Source organism: Ictidomys tridecemlineatus, chromosome 3, assembly GCF_052094955.1.
Source record: "Ictidomys tridecemlineatus isolate mIctTri1 chromosome 3, mIctTri1.hap1, whole genome shotgun sequence".
Taxonomy (NCBI): Eukaryota; Metazoa; Chordata; class Mammalia; order Rodentia; family Sciuridae; genus Ictidomys; species Ictidomys tridecemlineatus.
The window spans coordinates 140,329,348-140,350,340 of NC_135479.1; the positions used below are offsets into that span (position 1 = coordinate 140,329,348).

General features: G+C 35.6%; 2 protein-coding genes and 1 pseudogene across 21 annotated transcripts in view; 1 reads left to right on the plus strand and 2 right to left on the minus strand.

Moving 5' to 3' along the window:
• Drc9 (dynein regulatory complex subunit 9) overlaps nt 1-7,963 on the plus strand; it is a 44,682-nt gene extending 36,719 nt beyond the window's left edge. For 3 of the 4 annotated variants that reach the window (XM_078043965.1, XM_040270254.2, XM_005340293.5), the window contains 3 exons: nt 4,313-4,444; nt 5,526-5,627; nt 7,509-7,963. In XM_078043965.1, coding sequence (XP_077900091.1) covers nt 4,313-4,444; nt 5,526-5,627; nt 7,509-7,658 — 384 coding nt within the window. In that variant the 3' untranslated portion in view covers nt 7,659-7,963. The remainder of the gene's footprint in view (nt 1-4,312; nt 4,445-5,525; nt 5,628-7,508) is intronic. The other variant, XM_040270253.2, reaches the window with a different exon arrangement.
• Nucleotides 1,847-2,264, minus strand: LOC101966498 (transcription initiation factor IIA subunit 2 pseudogene; annotated as a pseudogene).
• Nucleotides 7,964-8,764: 801 nt separating the features above from the next.
• Lrch3 (leucine rich repeats and calponin homology domain containing 3) overlaps nt 8,765-20,993 on the minus strand; it is a 126,115-nt gene continuing 113,886 nt past the window's right edge. For 13 of the 17 annotated variants that reach the window (XM_078043951.1, XM_021720191.3, XM_078043952.1 and 10 more), the window contains 2 exons: nt 19,027-19,104; nt 8,765-15,210 (listed from right to left, as the gene is read on the minus strand). In XM_078043951.1, coding sequence (XP_077900077.1) covers nt 15,010-15,210; nt 19,027-19,104 — 279 coding nt within the window. In that variant the 3' untranslated portion in view covers nt 8,765-15,009. Of the gene's footprint in view, nt 15,211-19,020; nt 19,105-20,993 lie in introns of those variants that run through there. The other 4 variants (XM_040270249.2, XM_005340266.5, XM_005340267.5 and 1 more) reach the window with 2 other exon arrangements.

Sequence of the window (20,993 nt, forward strand, 5' to 3'; positions counted from 1 at the left end):
GGTTTTGGCTTTAATTTTGAGTAAATTTCTTATACCTTCTTTGAGTTTATGTTGCTAATCTTTGTTGTTTCCTAAACACTTAATTTGTTTTCAAATTTTATTATTTTCTAGTAAATGCATGTAAAGCAATATATTTTTAATAAAACAATATATTTTCTGAGTACTGTTTGACTGTAGTTGATGGGTTTTAAAATAATCTTTACATTATCATTCCTTTACAAATGATTTGTAGTTCACAATTTTCTAGTTGTCTTTAGCAAAAGTTATTGTTTAAAGAGATGTTTCTCTCTTTTTTTGAATTTTTTAAATATTTATTTTTTAGTTTAGCAGTGTATGTGGTGCTATCTTTGTGGTGCTGAGGATCGAACCTGGGCTGCACACTGGCGCGCTACGGCTTGAGCCACATCCCCAGCCCCTAAAGGGATGTTTCTTAAATGTCCAAGTAGATGGAGTTGGCAAGGGAGGAGTGCAGATTTTCTGTTACTCACAAAAACCTTAGATGTTTGTGCTGTGAGTCTCACCACACCCAGTTGATGTCTTGGATTGTGTCTCCTAATGTAAAGTGTAAATTTGCTTCTTGGAATTTATTGAGCTTTCATTTGGGCTTAGTACATGCTTATGTGACTATTCTATGGGTACTTGAAAAGAATGTATATTCTCTGTTAGGTTCTAAATTTCTTTTAGTCTAGCTGTCAAATGCTTCATATTACTTATTTTGGTCTACTTGAGCTATTGATTTCAGAAAAATAGCTTCCTAAGATAATTGTGGATCTATCAGTTTTTCCATATGTTGGATCATTTTCACTTTCTAATATTCCAAAATATTATTAGAATATTAACACTCATAACTATAATATTTTTAAATTAAAAAAATTTTTGGTGATACTGGGGATTGAACCCAGAGATCATCTAACTTTGAGCCAAACACCCAGCCCTTTTTATTTTATTTTGAGACAGGGTCTTGCTAAATTGCCAAAACCAGCCTTGAACTTGTGATCTCCCTGTCTTTTAGCCTCCTAAATAGTTGGGAATTACAGGCATGCACCACCATAACCAATTTATAATATCTTCTTGTTTTTTATTATACATTTTTGTTGGTGCATTATAGCTGTACATTGTACATAATGGTGAGAATTTTTTTGTACAAATTCGTACATACACACAATATATATAATTAGGCCAGTGTCACTCCCCAGCACTTCCCCCAACACCCCTCTTCCTCCTCCATTATCCCTTTGCTCTGTTCTAATCTTCCCTTTTCATGGGGAATCCCCCCCCCCAATCCTTTCCCTTTTCCTTCCCTAGCTTCCACATGAAAGAAAACATATGATTCTTTTTTAATAAATTTTTAATATTTATTTTTTAGTTGTAGGTGGACACAATATCTTTATTTTATTTTTATGTGGTGCTGAGGATTGAACCCAGTGCCTCATGCAAGCTAGGTGAGCATTCTACAACTGAGCCACAACCCCAGCCTCTGATTCTTTTTTAAATAATGAGTTTATTAAAGAATGTTAAGAAGGGGCTGGGGAAGTGGCTCAAGCAGTAGCGCGCTCTCCTGGCATGCGTGCGGCCAGGGTTCGATCCTCAGCACCACATACAGACAAAGATGTTGTGTCCGCCAAATACTAAAAAAAAAAATAAATAAATAAACATTAAAATTCTCTCTCTCTCCCTCTTTCTTAAAAAAAAAAGAATGTTAAGAAGGCAACAACTTTTGTCATTAAAAAAATTATGTTTCTTTATGCTATATAACAATGTAATGTAAGAGAATATAGTTACAAGCTTCTTTTTGCTGGAATTCTCTCATAGTACAGTACAGTGTAATCATTTATGCAATGCTAGAATAAATTTTTAAAAAGTCTCTTCTTTGCTTCTCTTTAAAAAGTGATGAATAATAACAGAAGATGGCCTGAAAAAGTCCATTTTTTTCTATTTATTCTGTAGTATTGGAGCCAGTATTTTTACCATCACAGGCTGCAATTTTCACTGTATCCATTTTAATAAGTTCTGTCACCTCTCTGAATTCTACATCATGCAATACAAGTCTACACATTATCGCAGAATCTGTATGTATTTACAGAACCTCTGAAATTGACTCTGTTCCTGACCCTCTGAGCCAATGATAATTTATAGCCTTATCAAACTGAAGCAGAACTTGAAGGGCAAGTTGGGGGGATGATCTGTTGAGACTATATGAGCTCATCTAGGCTCTCCTGAAGACTGTTCCCCAAAGTGGTATTTCTGTATAACTAATATGCCATGGCTTCTGAGGAAGAAACTTTTTCTTCTGGTTTGCATTGATGTCAGAAGTGGCACTGCCAGGAGCCTGCCTCAAACATGATTTTATTTATATATGTATAATAAAAAAACAAGAAGATATTATAAATTGGATATGGTGGTGCATGCTTATAATCCCAACTATTTAGGAGGCTAAAAGACAGAGAGATCACAAGTTCAATAATATATTATATACATATATTTTATATATATATATATAAATTGTTGATGGACCTTTATTCATTTATTTATATGTGATGCTGAGAATCAAACCCAGTGCCTCACACGCGTGAGGCAAATGCTCTACTACTGAGCCTCAAGTCCAGCCCTCAAACATGATTTTTGACCTTAACATAACTGTCCCTAGTTCTATCCATTGTCCTGCAAATTACATAGTTCCATTTTTATTTATGGCTGAATAAAACTCCACTGTAAATATCTACCACATTTTCTTTGTTCATTCCTCCATTGACACTGAGGCTGATTCCATAGTTTGGTTATTGTGAATTGTGCTTCTATAAACATACACATGCATGTATCATTTTAATATGATGATTTTAATTCTTTAGGATAAATACTAAGGAGTGGTATAGCTGGGTCATGTGGTGGTTCCACGCCTAGTCTTTTGAGAAACCTCCATACTGATTTCCATAGTGATTGTACTAATGTGCAGTCCTGTTAGGATGGCCTTAGGCCTAAGCCTAAGCAACTCCATTTTAAAAACTTAATTTTAAAAGACCTGCAGGCACACTCACAGAGCCCTCCAGTATGCCCTCAGGCAAGTTACTTCCCCTCACTCTGATAACAGAGTGAAGCCCCTGGCAGGCTGTCCTGATAAGAGAAAAAGGTGAGAAGGTCAGGGTGGAGACCACCATACCAGTTGGTGGTAAATGACTTCACTGAAAAATCTGGTGGTAGCTGATAAGGATTGAAAGAGGGGGGTCAAAAGCCCCCAAATTTAGTGTACATCACAGAGCAAATAAACAGGGATTCAGCCAGCCGAAACAAGGATGCACTTTTTATTTCCTTGCTTAATTGCTCTGGCTAGAATTTCTACCACTATATTAAATAGGAGTAGTGAGAGTGGACAAAGTTGGTTTTATCTCAGAGATGCAAGGATGGTTTAACATATGTAGATCAATAAGTGTAATTCATCACATAAATACAAGTTAGGACAAAATCACCTAATCTCTAAAGAGATACAGAGAAAGTGTTGGACAAAAATTCAACATCTATTCATGATAAAAACACTGAAGAAACTAGGAATAGAAGAAACCTATCTCAACATCATAAAGGGTATAATGAAAAACTCAAAGCCAACTTCATAGTAAATGGGGGAAAACTGAAAGCATTTCTTTTATAATCTGAGGAAAGACAAGGATGTCCACTCTTAGTATCTAACTGGTGGCAAATAGCTTAAATATACATTTTCTGTTTTTTATACATATCTCTTTCATTTTCTTTTGCAACAGTGCATCTTTGAATACCTTTCAGAAATGAGGTATCATCTTTCCATCACATTTCAATGCTAGGTTCTAGGTATATTTTCTTAGACTCATATTCATTTCTTTTAGAATTTTGAAGACATTACAGTCTTCTTGACTAGTATTTAGTGGCTGTCAGTCAAAGAGACATCTGATGTCATTCTTTATCCTAGAGAATTTGCTACTTACTTTTTTCTTTTTTTTTTTCACTGCAACTTCCCTTTCCCAGATATCAGGAACGTCCTCTTTCTATTTTTAATCGAATAATATACAGTAAAGTGCACAAATATTGAGAGTATAATTTTACATTTACATATATTCACCCATGTAACCACCAGCTAGATTCAGAGAAACAGCATCCCAGAGGTCTCCCTCATGCCACATTTCCAAACAATAAAGCATCCATCCCCAGATAAGTAACCCTTGTTCTATTTTCTGTCACTATAGAAAAGTTATTTTTTTTCTTGAATCTTATATAAATGACATCATAAAGTATATACTGTTTTGTATCTGGTAGAAACCATGTTTTAATGTTTTTTTCCAAATAGAAACTTGAGGAGAAACTGGAATTCTGGATGGAAAAATTTGATAAAGACACAGAAATGAAACAGAATGAATTAAATGCTCTCAAGGCTGCAAAGGCCAGTGACTTAACACACCTTCAAGACCTAGCGAAGATGGTAAGGAAGAGGTGGACAGGTGGTCCGAGAAGTGGTGGTAGCTAAGCTACAGTAGTTGGGGATGCTTTTTTTTTTTTTTTTTTTTGTCAGGTAGAGGTGTGCATGTAAACTTGGTAGGACTGTCCTTAGAGGATGATGATGGTGATGATGGACAGTAATAACAGCTAGTATTTGTATAGTGCTTACTCTATTTCAGGCACTGACTGTTGTGGCTGTCTTAAGTACAACTTGCTTAAACCTCACAACCCTGCAAAATACATTGATATTGTACTATTACTTCTACTTTATGGTCTCTGAAGACAATTTATAACTGATTTCTTTTTTAAAAATTTTTTGTCTTAATTGGTTACACATGACAGTACAATGACCTTGACATATCATACATTTGAATCACATGGGATACAATATCTCATTTTTCTGAGTATACAGAAATCACATTGGTCATGCATTCACATATATACACACAGTAATAATAGTGTCTGTTTCATTCTACTATCCTTCCTATCTCCAAAATCTCTCCCCTCCCCTCCCACCACTTCTCTCTCCCTAATCTAGGGTAACGCTATTCTTTTTTTCCCCTCACATCTTCATACATGTATTTTGTATAACAATGAGGGTCTCCTTCCACCATCCATGCAGTTCCTTTTTTCCCTCCCTTTCCCTCCCACCCCTCTTCCCTATGTAGAGGTAATCTTCTCATGCTCTTCCTCTCTTCCCCATTTTGAATTTCTCTGATTTCTAAAAAGCTTTCTTATGTTTTTATTAATGAATGAGTGTAGAGGTTCCTAAACTTCTCTTTTAAAAGAGCCATTTAAATATGCATATTATACCATTTTTTAAAAAAAATCTAATTATTTTGAGGTCACTATTTACACATTTGAGTTAATTATTATTTCACTTTTCTGAAAGATTTTTAAATTTAAAATATCAAACTGAAAAAAATTTAATGTAAATATCCTAAGAATCTAGGAAGTTTTTTTCCTTTGGTTTATGTTTAGATCTATTAAAAGTACAGAGTTGACTGGGCCAATAGCTTAGTCAAGACCATACTGTAACATATGATTAATATCTGCTTTTGTAGATAAGGGAATATGAACAGGTCATCATTGAAGATCGTATAGAAAAGGAGAAGACCAGGAAGAAGATAGAACAGGATGAATTGGAATTGAGGAGTGCCATAAAGGTAGAAAACTGTAGTTAGCATTTTGGGGTCATGTTAGTGCCATAGCTGATGTAGGAATGAAAGCATTCTCATCCATTATCAAATACACAGCAGCTTTCTATGGAACAGATCTGAAGAGAAACAAGGCTTTTTGTTCTTATTAGAATTTGTCAACAGTCCATAGAGCAGAAAAGGGAGACAGGTGACTTAGAAAAGGACACACCACAGCTCTTATTCTAGAGCAAAAGAGATAGGTGGTTGGCAGTGGGAGCAAAACCTAGATCCACAGGGAAAATTTGGGAATACTACTTCTAACCAAAACCAGTTCTTGACACAATGTTCTTTTGAATCGCCTATTGTTATCTCAAAAAGATGTTTTTAAATAAGCAGAGACTATTTGCTATGTTCTGATATAAGCTGCTTTCAAAAAAAGAGATAAGCAGGTTAAAGAAGAGATATTTTAGTTATATATGAATTTTTGTGTATGTTAGTAATGACAAAATTAGAAGGTCACAGATTCTGGGAAATATTTTCAAGAAAACTGTAATATAAAATATGATCAGCTGGACTGAAACTGCTGTCTGGAGAATCATCCATCTCTCTGAAAGAGGAGCATCTGCCAAGAGCCTAGGGGGCAAACTATAGTTTGGCTTATATATTAGAGGATGCAATAAAAAAGGAGGCTGTAAAGGACATTCAGATATCCAAACCCAAGATGTATAATTAGCAAGTATTTATCAAGCTTTTATGGGGTTTTCCAATTTGTCAAAATACTTTTAGAGTATAAATGTAAGAACTAGCTGGAGACTACTTTTGTTTTAATTAGTAGATTTGCTCCTAGTTCTTAGGGCTTAGTCTGATTTTAAAGTAGCTTAAGCCAGGCGTGGTGGTACACACCTATAATCCTAGTGGCTCAGGAAGCTAAGGCAGAAGGATCCTAAGTTCAAAGCCAGCCTCAGCAACAGTGAGGTGCTAAGCAACTCAAGGAGACCCTGTCTCTAAATAAAATATAAAATAGGGTTGGGGATGTGGCTCAGTGGTTGAGTGCCCCTGATTTCAATCCCTGGTACCCTCCAAAAAATAAAGTAGTGTAGACTTTATTTTTGGTCCTAGGAATTGAATCCCTAAGTTGCTTAGGCCTTCACTAAGTTGCTGAGACTGGCTTTGAACATGTAATAATCTTGCCTCAGCCTCCCGAGTCACTGGGATTATAGGTTTATGTCACCACACCTGGCTTTAAATTCTTTTTGATAACAAGAGGATTGACCCTTTAGTGAATTCCTAAAGATAAGAATGGATGTAGTGGTGCATGCCGGTAATCCCAGCTCCTTAGGAGGCTGAGGCAGGAGGATCACAAGTTTGAGGCCAGTCTCAGCAATTTAACAAGACTTTCAAAATAACAAAGGGTTGAAGATGTAGCTCAGTGGTACAGCACTTACCCAGTATGTGCAAGGCCCTGAGTTCAATTCCCATTCAACACTACAAAGAAAGAAAACAAGACCCCCCCCCCCGCCCCGAAAAGACAAAATACCAGGAAGTCTATTAAAGTTGTCTAGACTTATTCATACATTTTTGACAGAGTTTAACATCCCTTTTGGCTCAAGTCATTGTTAGGTATGGGAAGCTTGGACCTTCATAAGGGAAGCAGTACCAGGGAGTCATGTTTCTGATATGAAGGAACAACTGGCCTAATCTGATTTAATTTTACTCCAGAAGAACTTCGCTTTTGAGGCCATGGCTGAAGCTCTGAGTCCTGCACAGTATGGGAGCATTAGTAGTGATAGTGTGCCTGGAACTTCCATGTCTCAGATGGAAACCACTCTGATATAGGTTACTGTGTTGAACAATCCCCTTCGGAGAGTCAGGCATACTGAGTTGTACTTCTTCCCATTTCTCTTCTAGCTCCAGGCATGGTGGCGAGGCACTGTGGTAAGGAGGGAAATTGGAAGTTTCAAAATGCCTAAAGACAAAGATGATAGCAAGGATGCAAAAGGTAAAGGTAAAGGTAAAGGTAAAGGTAAAGACAAGGACAAACGAAGAGGCAAGAAGTGAATAAGCCACCTTTTATCCCTTCCTGTGATGTTCTGGAGATGAGAAGGAAGACTTGGCCATCACAAATACTTCACTACAGGTTGTTTATGCAGATATAAACAACAGTTTATGCAGATCGCCAGATGATTTCACTTTGTATTAGTTTTCAATCTGTGAATTAGCTATTGAATTTGTGTTTCTTCATATTTTGATTTTGATGTGAAGAACAGTTTTGAGTAGACTTGTAAAGATCTTGGTCTTCTCACCAGAAAAGAGTTCTTGGGCTTGGTTACAGTGATGCATTAAAACTTCAGTAATTCCTGTAATGTCTCAGATTCTGATTTTTTTCTAATTTGTCTAAAGTGAAAAAAACTCATATGAGCAAAAGTGAAGTATTTGCAGAAATTACAAGGTGATGTTTTATAAAGTTATGTAGCATAACATACACATGGTAAAATATGAGTGTTGATTCCTCTCTTTAGATTTTTTATTATCACTTTAGTGTTTTCATGGCTGGTGGTGGCATGGAATATACACCTTATAATAAACTGTTCCCACAGCTTTTCTGGGAATAAGTAGGGATATAAGTTATAAATACAAGATTGAAGTGGAATGTTAGAATACATAGCCCACAAATGGTAAAGATGAGGCATAGGTTTTCTGGAAGACTAATTTGCAGTATGTAAAAACCCAGCCTATGCCTGACACATAGTAAAGCTGTCATTCTCCCTCTTAAAAAAACAATAAGACAGGGCTGGGGACATAGCTCAGTTGGTAGGGTGCTTACCTTGCATGAACAAGGCCCTGGGTTCAATCTCCAGCACCACAAAACAAACAAACAATGAGACCAAGAGGTCATTCTTGCCTTGATTAATTAAAACAAAATATTGGGTACAGTGCAGCTGATCATTTCTGAGAGGAAAGTTGTCCTAATGTGTCACATATTTCATGAATTAATCCTTATGTCCAGCTCTAATTATAGGGAAGTCTTGATATCTCCACTTCCTTAGGAAAGTAAATTTTAATTTTAAAGGCCTATTTTAATAAAATTATGTTCATTGGTGTTCCTTCAGGGAACTTAGAGACACCCTTTCCTTGATTCTTCTTTGCCAAAGAAACCAAGCTACTTTAGATATGCACACTTTCAAATGTTTATTACAAGTTACTAAAGTGTTGGTTTTTATTTTAATGTCAATGTGTAAGGTGACATACAGGCAATTTAAAATAACATACATGATATCGACATATTTATACTTAGAACTTATGCAATATATTTACATACAAATATAGGACAATGTTTTACAAAATCTTTTACTAATTACATGTTTGTAACATTTTCAGAAATAAAATGAAATCTGCTGTAAACCATCTCACTGCAATGTGTATATAAAAAAGGCTTCTAAATATCCATGTTTTCCTTCATTTCTATAACCACTTAAGAACTTAGTTAAAAAAAAATTCATCAGACTCATCAGTATCATCACACATCATTAGTCACTGCTGACTGGAGGAAGCAAGAGAAATTATAGACTCCTTGATTAGGTGTAAGGCTGTATTTTAGAAAGCTGTTAAAGAAAGTGACCTACTACTAAGCCTTTTCCTACTCTGTATTCTAGCCAGATAAAATCCCCTCCTCCCACGAGATGTTTCCAGACCTAGTTATTACAAGAGAATATTGGTTTGGAGTGTTTAAGCAGAGATGCATTTCGAACCCTGGAAACTGCTGACATAAAATCTCTGTAGGTGGCAAGGGCTGCACCAGGTAGGACTTGGTCTGTTCACACTTCCAGTAGTGGGAAGGTCACTGCTTCAGGTTGGGAAGGAGTGTGACAAGGCTACTTTCATCTTACATTGGAGTCTAGCAAGGTTGAATGTTAAACTGAATTGTTCTTTCCAGTTTAAAATCAAAAAGTACAAATGAAACATTATACAAAAATTCTCCAACAAAAATGCCATGATTTTTGCATGCTAACACAGAAAAAATTCAATACTTGATATTTTTCTTCATTCTCAGTCAAAACGGTACATCCTTTTTTCTAATAATTCAAATACAAATTTGAATTAGTTCGATAAAAATATACCAAGGTTTCATATTATGTGCAAAATCTGAAATAAGTTGAAATCTAGCTCCACTTATTCCTATAGAAAAATTAGTTGCAGATATTGCAAGTGCTACATTATGTAATGTCTTCTATACTTATGCACCATATAATATGTTAAAGTCTACAATTTGGAGATTGTACTGAGGTTTAATGGTTCAACGTTGACTAGAAGGAAAAATATCTGTAGTTAAAAAACACAGCTAAACAAGTTATATAGTTGGTGAGTCTATTTGGAATTGTAACTCTAATGGGGTCTGGCTTAAGCACTTATAAGACATTTTTACTTTTGTTCTGTGAGGACCTTGAAGGATTGGGCTTTGGAGTTTAGGTGTTTTATGTATATATGTAACATATCCATATATATCCAGTGCCAAAATATATATTGTATATACACTTGTGTGTATATATGTATGAATGTATACATACTTATGTGGTTTAAACTTGAATTAAAGGCTCCTGGTTTTGTGTTGTATACATATACATGTATACACATGCATACATATGTGTGTGTGTGCATATATATTTCTTGGTATTGGAGACCGAACCCAGGGATGCTTTGCTCCTGAGCTACATCCCCAGCCCTTTTGATTTTTGAGACAGAATCTCACTAAGTTGCTTAGGGCCTTGCTAAGTTGCTAAGGCTGGTCTTGAATTTTGAATCCGCCTGTCTCAGTCTCCCAAACTACAGGGATTACAGGCATGCACCACTGTGCCCGGCTATGGTACATAATTTTAAATTTGGACAAAATGGTAATGTTCTAATGAACCCAGATCTGTGCAGGAATAAGGAAAAAACAAACATTATTTTGACCAAATACTCAAAATGATTTTGTCCAAAACTATTTTTAGATGCTGCATTCACATGATAAAGGAAAACATTGATGTTAAATGCATGCAATGATAAAGAAAATCCAAAATAGTTAATAAGTAGAGAAAAAAATCCCTATATAACTAGTATCTTTACTTACTCTATTTATCTGGTTTACAAAGGCAGTCAACACCAAAAGATATCGCTGACAACTAAAAAGGGCTCAAAATACAGGGAAGAAAAACCCATGTGGTTTAAACTTGAATTAAAGGCTCCTGGTTTTGTGTTGTGTGAGCCAGTGGCCCTTTCCCTCCACCCACAATTGGGAATATAAGGCACTAATGGTGGAGCTCAGTGAGGGTAAGACAGGAAGCAGTTTTTAAGATGCCCTAAGTGCTTTCTTTCAGTCATGGAAACTGGCAGTTAACCTGTAAGAATATAAAGAATGTGGCTTTTTTCTTCCTTTTCATTTGCTTTTTCATAATCTTCCATTAGGTGGGGAGCTGGATGTGTTACACTGCTGTGACTAGAATGTGTCTGCAGGTCCAGGTGTCCTGGGAGAAGCTTGGGGCTAAGGGTGGCTCATTGAAGTTCATGCAAATGATTCAGAGTGGTACATGTTACCAGCTTAAGGACTTGGAATCCCAGGATAGAGTGCTTATTTGTTTAGATAATAGCAGGATGATACGCAGAACCATCCTCAGGAAGAAGTTGATGTGGTAATGGGCTCTGGAGTTGGAGGGAGGCTTAGTACACTGGCTTCAAATACAACAGTATCGTTTCTCTGTTTAGGTATTTAAAATCTAGGCCTTCTATATTATTTGAATTTTGCCTTTAACAGAATAGTCTATGTCATCATAATATAGCTTTTGATTTTTAAATGTGGCTGAAAAATGCAGGGGGCAGGCAGTACCTCCATAGAACCACACAACTATCTGGCTTGGAGCAGAAGTCTCCACTAATTAAAAGTGGGAATGTGTTGAAAATACAGATTTCCAGGCCTCACCCCAGACCTAGTGAATGTGAATCTGTATTTTAACAAATGCTACAGGAAATTCTAAATGCATAGCTGTTTAGAATTCCCTAGATGTCTTGGGAACTGGTAAAGATAATAGCATGTCTGTGCCTTCAAGAGAGCCAAATATCTTAGAAGGTATTTGCTGTGGTGTTTGAAATAAGCCTCTAGGAAAGCACAGCCAGTTTAGACTTCAGTGTTGGGTTCTCAATAATGAGAAGTTTCATGTGAGAAAACCAACTGGGTCTTAACAAAAAAAAAAAAAAAAAAAAAAAAATCAGTGGAAATGGACATAACCTCCCCTAAAATGGAGAAATGAAGTAAAACATTCCTGGTAGGAATCATGGAAACAGTTTCTTCTAAGAACACGTTAAGAGCTTTGTTTGATATCAGACGGCTGACAGCAGCAATCTCGTTGTCCTGCTCCTTGTTTGGGTCAGGCCAATGCCAAGGTCCTGGGAGTCCTTAAACAGCAGATAGTTGGTGCTGCTGCTGCTTGGGTGGTGCAAGTTCCAGGAGAGCCTGGACGGTCACTGCCACCTGGCTCAAACCTTTCTCTTCTAAAATGTGGAGAGGCAAACATAATTGCTCCTGAAATGGGACAACGTAACATAAAACAAAACAAAAGAGAAAAAGGATGAACATCACTTCTAGAACTAAAAGTAAAAAATAAGTAGTTCTCTACCTCATAATAATCAAGTGAGATATGAAAAGTCTGTACTTGAGAAACTGACCTCTGTTAATATGAGTTAGATAGAGACGGTGCCTGACACTGTCACTTTATTAACACAACTAAAAGTACATACAGAACATTTTCAAAACTGGAAAATTGAGAAGCAGCATACATTTATACATACAACAGAGGAAGAATAGTATGCTATGGAGTGAAAGCAATATCCTCTATTGCTGATAAGCAAAAGTCCAATAGGCAGGTGAAAAATAATAAAACAAATTCCAAGTTATTAGATGGCTCAAGCCTAAAAAGATACAACATTTTAGGAGAAAGCACTTTCAGGATTACATGCCATGGGAATACAAAATGGCTCATGATGTAACTTAGACTGCATGAAAAGGGGAAGCCCACTAGCTACATTATAATTCTGATTCTGGGTTCTCAGGTCAGGCAGGGATAAATGGAAGAATTAAGTGTATCTAAACTCTTTTGAGATTTAGATGTATTTGAGAAACTCTCCCCTAATTTTGGATAGGTCATAGAAGGCCCAGTCTGAATTAGAAATCTGAATTACAAAATTAAAAAGGAGTTGTATTTAAAAAGGTAATGTATCATTGCCTAGAATTTAATGAGTTAACTACACTGGTATTATGAGAGCTTAGTCACTAATAATGACCAATATGTGAAAAGTGTTTACAAGTTTGCTAATTGTTTTTGCCTCATTAACTTGTTTGGTTAATTCTTTCTTGTAAATAGAGAATAGAAAAAGGCAATTCTTAACCATAAAAATTATCATTGGGAGGGCTGGGGTTATGGCTCAGCTGTGTGAGGCACTGGGTTTGATCCTCAGCACCTCATAAAAATAAATAAGCAAAATAAAGGTATTGTGTCCATCTACAATTTTAAAAAAAGTTTCATTGGTATTTCTCTTTAGGCTAAATATTCAGAAAAAAAAAAGAAAAAAGAAATTGCTCTCCAAAAAAGAATTCTGGTTCCATTAAAAGAGAAGTTATAGTATTTATTAAAGAAAATAACAGGATTTTTCTCTGCTTTCCATTGGCACTCACTATATTACTATAATATTTTTAAAAACCAGTGGTAATAAAATATATAGTAAGTATTTATTTTTGAGAAAGTTATAGGTACTTGTGCTCCTTAATTACTTTCTTTTTAAAATATTTTAATAAAAACAAGGTAATTGTAATCTTTTGACTGAATAGAACTTAGCAACTTTGTAGAAATACTTTGCAAAGGACTGCAAGTATGGATTAGCTGCGTTTAAAAATGAACTTGCATGGTGTTTTATCTTCTGGAAAAGCATTTCCTTCAGGACTGTTTAGGGGCTCTCTTGTCAGCAGCACTCTGTATGTAACCTGTACAGCCCCATGGTTCACACTTTTAGTGCTCATGCTTTCTAGACATACAACTAACTTCCAGCTGGTTAGAGGGAATGGTGTGTGTTCTCAAGACAATACACAACTACTTTCCTAAACCACACATGAGCATGTGTGTTTTTTTAACAGGTGATTTTTTAAAAGGACAAAACTCTGAGAATAATCATTGACTAAGACATCTTAAATATAGAACAAGCCCAAACTAACCCCCCAACTCTGGAAGGCACTACTGTAGAAAACTGAGGTTATCACAGTGTTCAATATTTCGGTATTAACATTACACAGTCTTTAAAAGTGTTAAAATAACTCCCTATTTAATGTGGAAGAAAACCAAGCAATCAGACCCACAGGCTGAATTCTTCAGCAGCATGTTACATTCCTTGTAATCTCCCTTCATACTTTTGTTAACAGAGTTCAGAAGATTTCTGAAGGTTCAGAAACACCATTATGAGAATTAGAATCTGAATAAGGTCTATTAGCTCATATATTAAGTATTCTGAAAGAGAGACAATATTTATCGATGGGGGCACAGAACAAAGACTGCAGCTGAATACTTTACCTGCCAAATGCTTCAATTTAATCTCCCCAACAGCCTATATACAAATTCACCTATAAGGATGGTTCAAATATATTAGAATTTACATAAATCCCAAATAGCGTTCTAGAAGTGAACTTCGGTTACATTTAACAAACAAAGTTACTGTGGACAAGTATCTACTCCTGCTTGATGTGTACTGCATATATACATATTGGGCTCAGAACAGCAATTTAGGGACCTATATGATCTTTAAACTGAACATTATGACCAAATTAAAATTATTAACATTACGTGGCTAGCACCTTCCAATGTCCAGAAATTATAGCCATAGAAAGATCTTTAAGGGCAAATTCAGGATTTCGGGGTTGTAATATAAGTGACAAGGTGCCCCTAATCCAGAAGGGTGCCACTGTTTTCCTCATGCTCAGTAACTCACAGTTTTAATACTCAAGTAGTGTTAAGTATGGAAAAATGGCCAGATGGACATTTTATTTTGTCATTTGGAGATAAAGTTCTGTGTCTCACATTTCTAACAACAGATTCAGGATTGAATTAGTACAAATGCATTGGCATTTATGATAAGAGAAACAAGGCCACAGGGTAGGAGAATGGATAAATGACCAGGAAAGAAAATGCTAGTCTTTTATTCACTGTTAGCCATCATTAATGCTTACTAAGGTGACAGGCTGCTCACCTGGACCTGGAAGGACTTATCTACTAAGGTTAGCTCTCTGAAGGCCAGGGCAGGGAGAAATATGTAAATAATGTGTCTTCGTGAGCAACAAACCTCCTTTGCCAAGTACAGGAATGAAGTGGAGAATCACTGGAACACAATCTTTCAGCTACAGGGGGAGGACCCAGTAATAAAGCATACAGAGAGTTAACATTAAAGTACAATAAAATGCCACAAAGCCCAGAAGTTGGATAGACAGACAGACAAAACTGGATTCTTCTGAATGTGCCCCAAGAGAAAGTAGTGTTTCAACAGTTCTTTTAACGCTGAGATTTAGCTGAAGGATGTCGGAAGGGGAACAAAGAATGTCCTGTCCAAATTGTGAGCAGGAAAGGAAAACAGAAAAACAAAGTCAGTGGATCAGAAATGCAGATTTGAGTATAGAATTCAGTATGATCATCTCAATCACATTCAAAGGTACACATCCTGTAACGTTTTTATTTATGATGAATAAAATGCTAAAAAGCAAAACTACAATCTTCTTTGTATAGAGATTGATTTACTACTAGATAGTATAATAAAATTTGCTTATCTGCTTATTGGTGACTAGTATGAACATTGAGGATACACTGAACGGAACTGGATGCTGGCTTAGAGTCGTGTGAAGCCTGAGAGTGGGAGGGCCTTCGTAATTATTCTTCCCTCCCCACTAGTGAAGAAGGAAATGGCAGAAAGCACCGACAAAAATTGGGGTGGGCTGAGCAGGAGGAACTTTTCATGGGAAGTCAGGTAAATCAAGAGGGTTCAAAGAATGAGGAGAGCTAATAATTAGGGGACATTTACCACCTAGCAGCCAAGTGTGATGAATGACATGAAGTTTTTCTAAATTATCAGTCAAGTCCAAGCCTAATTCACTAATGTACAAAATGACTACAGAGCTGCATGGGGCCTTGGAGATCTCTGCCATTTCAGAGATTATTAAATAAATAAAAACGTTAATGGACTTGACAAAAAGAAAAATATTTATTAACACATAACATACAATAACTCTTGGATATACGATACTGGACTCAAATATAAGTCTGTATCATCAACTAAAGTTTTTCTGAGTAACATTTAATAAAAACATAGTAATAAAGTGAATAACCATATACTCAACCTCATCAGAGGATTTAAAGTCACCTATTCTTTCATAGTTCATTCATAATTTAACTTGTATAATGCTTTAAGAAAAATTGTTTTTCTCTATACATATTACCTGGGCATAGAATCTGTCAGATGTTAATAATATTAAGTTTTCTGTTTAAAAATTTCAAAAGCAGTCATCATGATTAAATACACAATTTTCTTTTCAAGTCCAACAGAGCAAGTGAGGATGCATAAGTGAAGGCCAGAATGCCTAGAAATATAGTAGGACAAAGGAAGAAGAGGAGATAGAGGGTGGCAGAGGGATCTGAGAATGCCCATTGGTGGTTAAACCAGTTTGTGTATTTATTCATTTTCCCTTAGTTTGTCTAGACAAATGACTAATTTTTTAGCAAAAGTTGCAGTGTAGCAGGAAGCATCTAAAATTGGTGGTGGTGGTGGTAGTGGTGACAGGGACTTGGGTGGAAGGCAAAAGGGGAGAAGGAAGTGGTGGTCTATGTGGAATGCCCATTTCCTCTTTCTGGTAGGGGAGGAAGGATGTGTTAAGAACTCCAGTCTGACCACTTTGGAAAAAATCCAGTCTTTTAAAATTATATTTTTTCTATCTGTACCTGGTTAAAATGGCATAGCTCAGGTACAAACATAGGTTGCCAGCTCATAATAAATACTATTAACCAATGCTTGGAAAATGCTGACTAAAATGCATATTTATTTGTTTGTTGAGTACTGGGGATTGAATCCAGGGGTGTTTACCACTGAGCTACATTCCAAGTCCTTTTTATTTTTTATTTCAAGACAGGGTTTTGCTAAGTTTTTTAGGATCTTGCTAAATTGCTGAGGCTGGCTTCAAACTTGTGATACTCTTGCCTCAGCTTCCCAAGTCACTCGGATTACATTAGTGGGTGCTCCCATGCCTGGCTTAAATGCATGATTTGAGGTACACTGTTTTTATACTTTTTGCATAATGGAATATTCTGAAAGAATTCCAGGTTAGGGATTTTAAATGTGAGAGAGAAGATGGGTCTATAAAGCCCACTGGGAAGGTATAACATTTATAAAAGTTGGTTAACAGTACTTTTAATATAAGTTAAGTCAACATGCCTTATTTTTTTCTGGTGGCTACCATTCTCTATACCAACCTATATCAGTCAAGTCCAAGTCTAATTCACTAATGTACAAAATGAATACAGAGCTGCATGGTGCCTTGGAGATCATCCAAACCTGCCTTTTCAGAGATTATTAAATAAATAAAAACATTAATGGACTTGATAAAAAGAAAAATATTTATTAACACATAACATATAATAACTATTAGATATATGATCCTGGCCTCAAATACAAGTTCTTTGAATCTCTTATTCAAAGACACTGTGGTATGAAACTAGAGTAGGTAATAGGCATGTTTGTATCAGTAGGAATATCTTTGGTACAAAGAAAGGAAGAACTGAATGTTGACATGCACGTATGAACATTAGAAACTCTTAATATGGAGAAAAAATATGCCATTTTTTTAGATACCATATGAATGCTCTTTTAATATATTTAAAAATGGCTTGATAAGCATTTATAAAACAATAATATTAAAATAGAAATTTTGATTAAATTTATTATTATGGAAGCTTCAGTTCTACCTCAAGTTAAAAAGAAGGAGGGAAAAAAAAAGCCAGCAAAAGAAATAAGTGCAAAATAAAGAGTAGAACAACCATCTATTCAATAAAAGAAAACAATCATGTGAATTCATGGTGCCTAATATTGATGTACTAGGGAGCTGGACTCTTTTCTACTTTGTAACACAAGAAAGAGCTGAAAGAGAAGGTTGTTCACTGGATAAGTGATCCTGTGGCCTTCTCAGTTCCTGGTTAGAAAGACGTATGGTAAACTGGGTGAAGAAAGTCACTGTGAAAACTACTAGAATAGAGCTTGACTCTGAGAGCGATCACGGCATTCTTGATGATTCCAGTTTCTGACAGCTAATCAAAGAAGGTGATAGAAAAGAGGCAGTTGGACAATATATAACAATTGTAGGGGCTGAGAGTGTGATGCAGTGGTAGTGTATGTGTTTAGCATAAATGCAGCCCTAGGTTCAATCCCCAATAGATCAAATGGCACCAAGTTGTTTATTCCTTTATATGTCTACATATCACATTATTAAATATAATATTCCTTAAGAATGTCATTCTTAGTTACACTGTTTATTCAGTTATCTTTTTAAAAAGTATCTAGGTGTTTTCCTTAATTACATCCATAAATTAAGTTTAATTATTTGAACTACTGAAGGGTAAGAATATTAATATAACTGAGGAACTTGGAGGCAATAAATCCTAGTAGCAGAACAGATGCTTGGAAATGGCAAGTTAAACTCTAAGATATTAGAGCTTAGTAGAAAAACTTGTAAAATCTGAATGAAGTCTGTAATTTAGTTAACAGAATTACTGTTCCAATGTTACTTAATTTGGACAACTGTACCATACCTATGTTAGATGTTAATATTGGTGAAGTATACATAGACACTCTCTGTCCTATTTTTCTAACATTTCTGCAAGTCTAAAATTACTTCTAAATTAAAAATTTTTAGTATTAAAGAAGGTGTTAAAAACTGAAGCCATAATGTTTTGAACGACCAACAATAAAAAAAACAAACAAACAAAAAAAAAAAAAACCAAAAACTGAAGCCAACTGAAGCATTCTCACTCTGAGATTTTGAAAGACAAATTCTGTTGTTTGTATAGTTTTATACAAGCCAAACAGCTAGTTGGGATGTTTAGGAAAACAGAAAGTTATGTTTCATTAATTACTTATTATAATATAATTATTTAAATTTATATATTTATGATTTCTTTGTGAGGTCCTGGGAAATAAGAAAAACAATAAAAATATTGATCAAAAGAATATCAATTGACTCTTATAACACAATATCATGTTAGTAATCACCAACTTAGTTCAGAGTCCTATAAGTCTAGTGCATTTCTGATAAGATTTTAGGACTATAATGCCTAACTCTTTTAAAAAGGCAACACATACAAAAAAGATAATTTATTACCTGAGGTACACCAATTTTTCTGCAAGCTTCTAGGAAATTCTCCACATTTCGCCTGCATTTTGCCATTGTTAATTTAGGCTATAAAAATAAAAGGAGGAAAATTAGAATGTTATCAGGAAAGGTCTAAAAATTTACCAACTTTAAAAATACTCTTGCCAATTGATTCATATATTCACAACACTATAGACTGAGGGGGTCAGTAAACATTTTCTTTAAAAGAGGATCAGATCATATATATTAGTCTTGAGAGTCATAAGAACTGTTACAAATAATCAATTCTGCTACAGGCTTGAAAATAACCACAGGCAACATGTAAACAAGTAATTGTGGCTGTGTTCCAATAAAACTCTGTTTATAGAAATAGGTGCTGTCCTGTGGGTAGCTGTTTGCCACCTTTTTTGGGGGGGTGTATACCAGAGACTGAACTCAGGGTCATTTTACTATTGAGCCGCATCCCCAGCCCTACTTTGTATTTTATTTAGAGACAGGGTCTTGCTGAATTGGTTAGCGCCTCGCTGGCTTTGAACCCATGATCCTCCTGTGTCAGCCTCCTGAGCTGCTGGGATTACAGGCATGTGCCACCAAGCCTGGTTGTTTGCCACTTTTTAAAATAAACATTTTGCTTTAGTTTTGAAAGGTAAGTACTAAACAGAAAAATTTTTAGATGGATAGTTTTAAATTTTATTCTATTTTCAGACAATGTACACTAAATAAATTTAAAAGAACGGCAAAATTAATTATCCATTGCTCATCACTCAAATATATCCACAATTAACAACTGGTTCATTTTTCTTTTAGTATATATTAAATATAACAAAAAAGAAAAAAAACCTCAAAGCTTTACTCATAAATATACTATAGATGCATCATGTTCTCACTCACTGACAACATCTGAATTTTAAAAAACATTTTAATTTTAGAGGTTAGGGCTGTAGCTCAGTGGCAGAGCGCTTGTCTAACATGTGAGGCACTGGGGTTGATCCTTAGCACTGCATTAAAAACAAAAAAAAAGGCATGCTGAACATCTACAACTATAAAAAATTTTGATTTTAAAAGGATGGGTCAGCAGACACAGTGGCACACATTTGTAATCCTAGTGGGCTTGGGAGGTTGAGGCAGGAGGACTGGGAGTTCAAAGCCAGCTTCAGCAACTTAGCAAGGCCCTAAGCAAATCAGCAAGACTCTGTCTCTAAATAAAATATAAAAAAGGACTGGAGATGTGGCTTAGTGGTTGAGAGCTCCTGGGCTCAAACCCTGGTACAAACAACAACAACAACAAAAAGACTGGGTCAATTCGGAACTCATTTTCCAAAGCGTGATAAGTTCCTATAGGAAATTTCCCCAGTTACAACTAGTAAGCTTGTTTTTCTATAAAGATCTCTTATGGCTAGAAATAAAGAGTTATATTAAGTGATTTAAAGTTTCAATCAAGCTTTTCACCTGTGGGTTATCATGAAAGATAATATTAGAAAACAAATATGAATACCATTTTTCAAAATGATTAACATATTCAATTGTACAAATTCATTGGTTGGTTTACAGTATGTTCAAGCATCAGTCAGGGAAGCCAAACGTTTGCATGGAATCATACCTTTGGGTTTTTATTACTACAGTTAACAGATGGAAGTCTATATCATCTTTAGGGGGAAAAAAGGTTTTATCTGTAAATATCTGGGTTTTCTTCAAAGAATGCCACATCCCCAGCTCTTTTTATATTTTATTGCTTAGGGCCTCACTAAATTGGTGAGGCTGGCTTTAAACCTGTAATCCTCGTGCCTCAGCTTCCTGAGCTGCTGGGATTATAGGTGTGAGCCATCATACCTGGCTGATTCAGATTTTTTTCTCAGGTTGTCTTCCTATTTTATGGTTCATTCAGTGAGCTCTTCCAGCACCGTATTTGTCATTATTTTTTGTTGTTGTTGGTACTGGAGATTGAACTCAGGGGCACCTGACCACTAAGCCACATC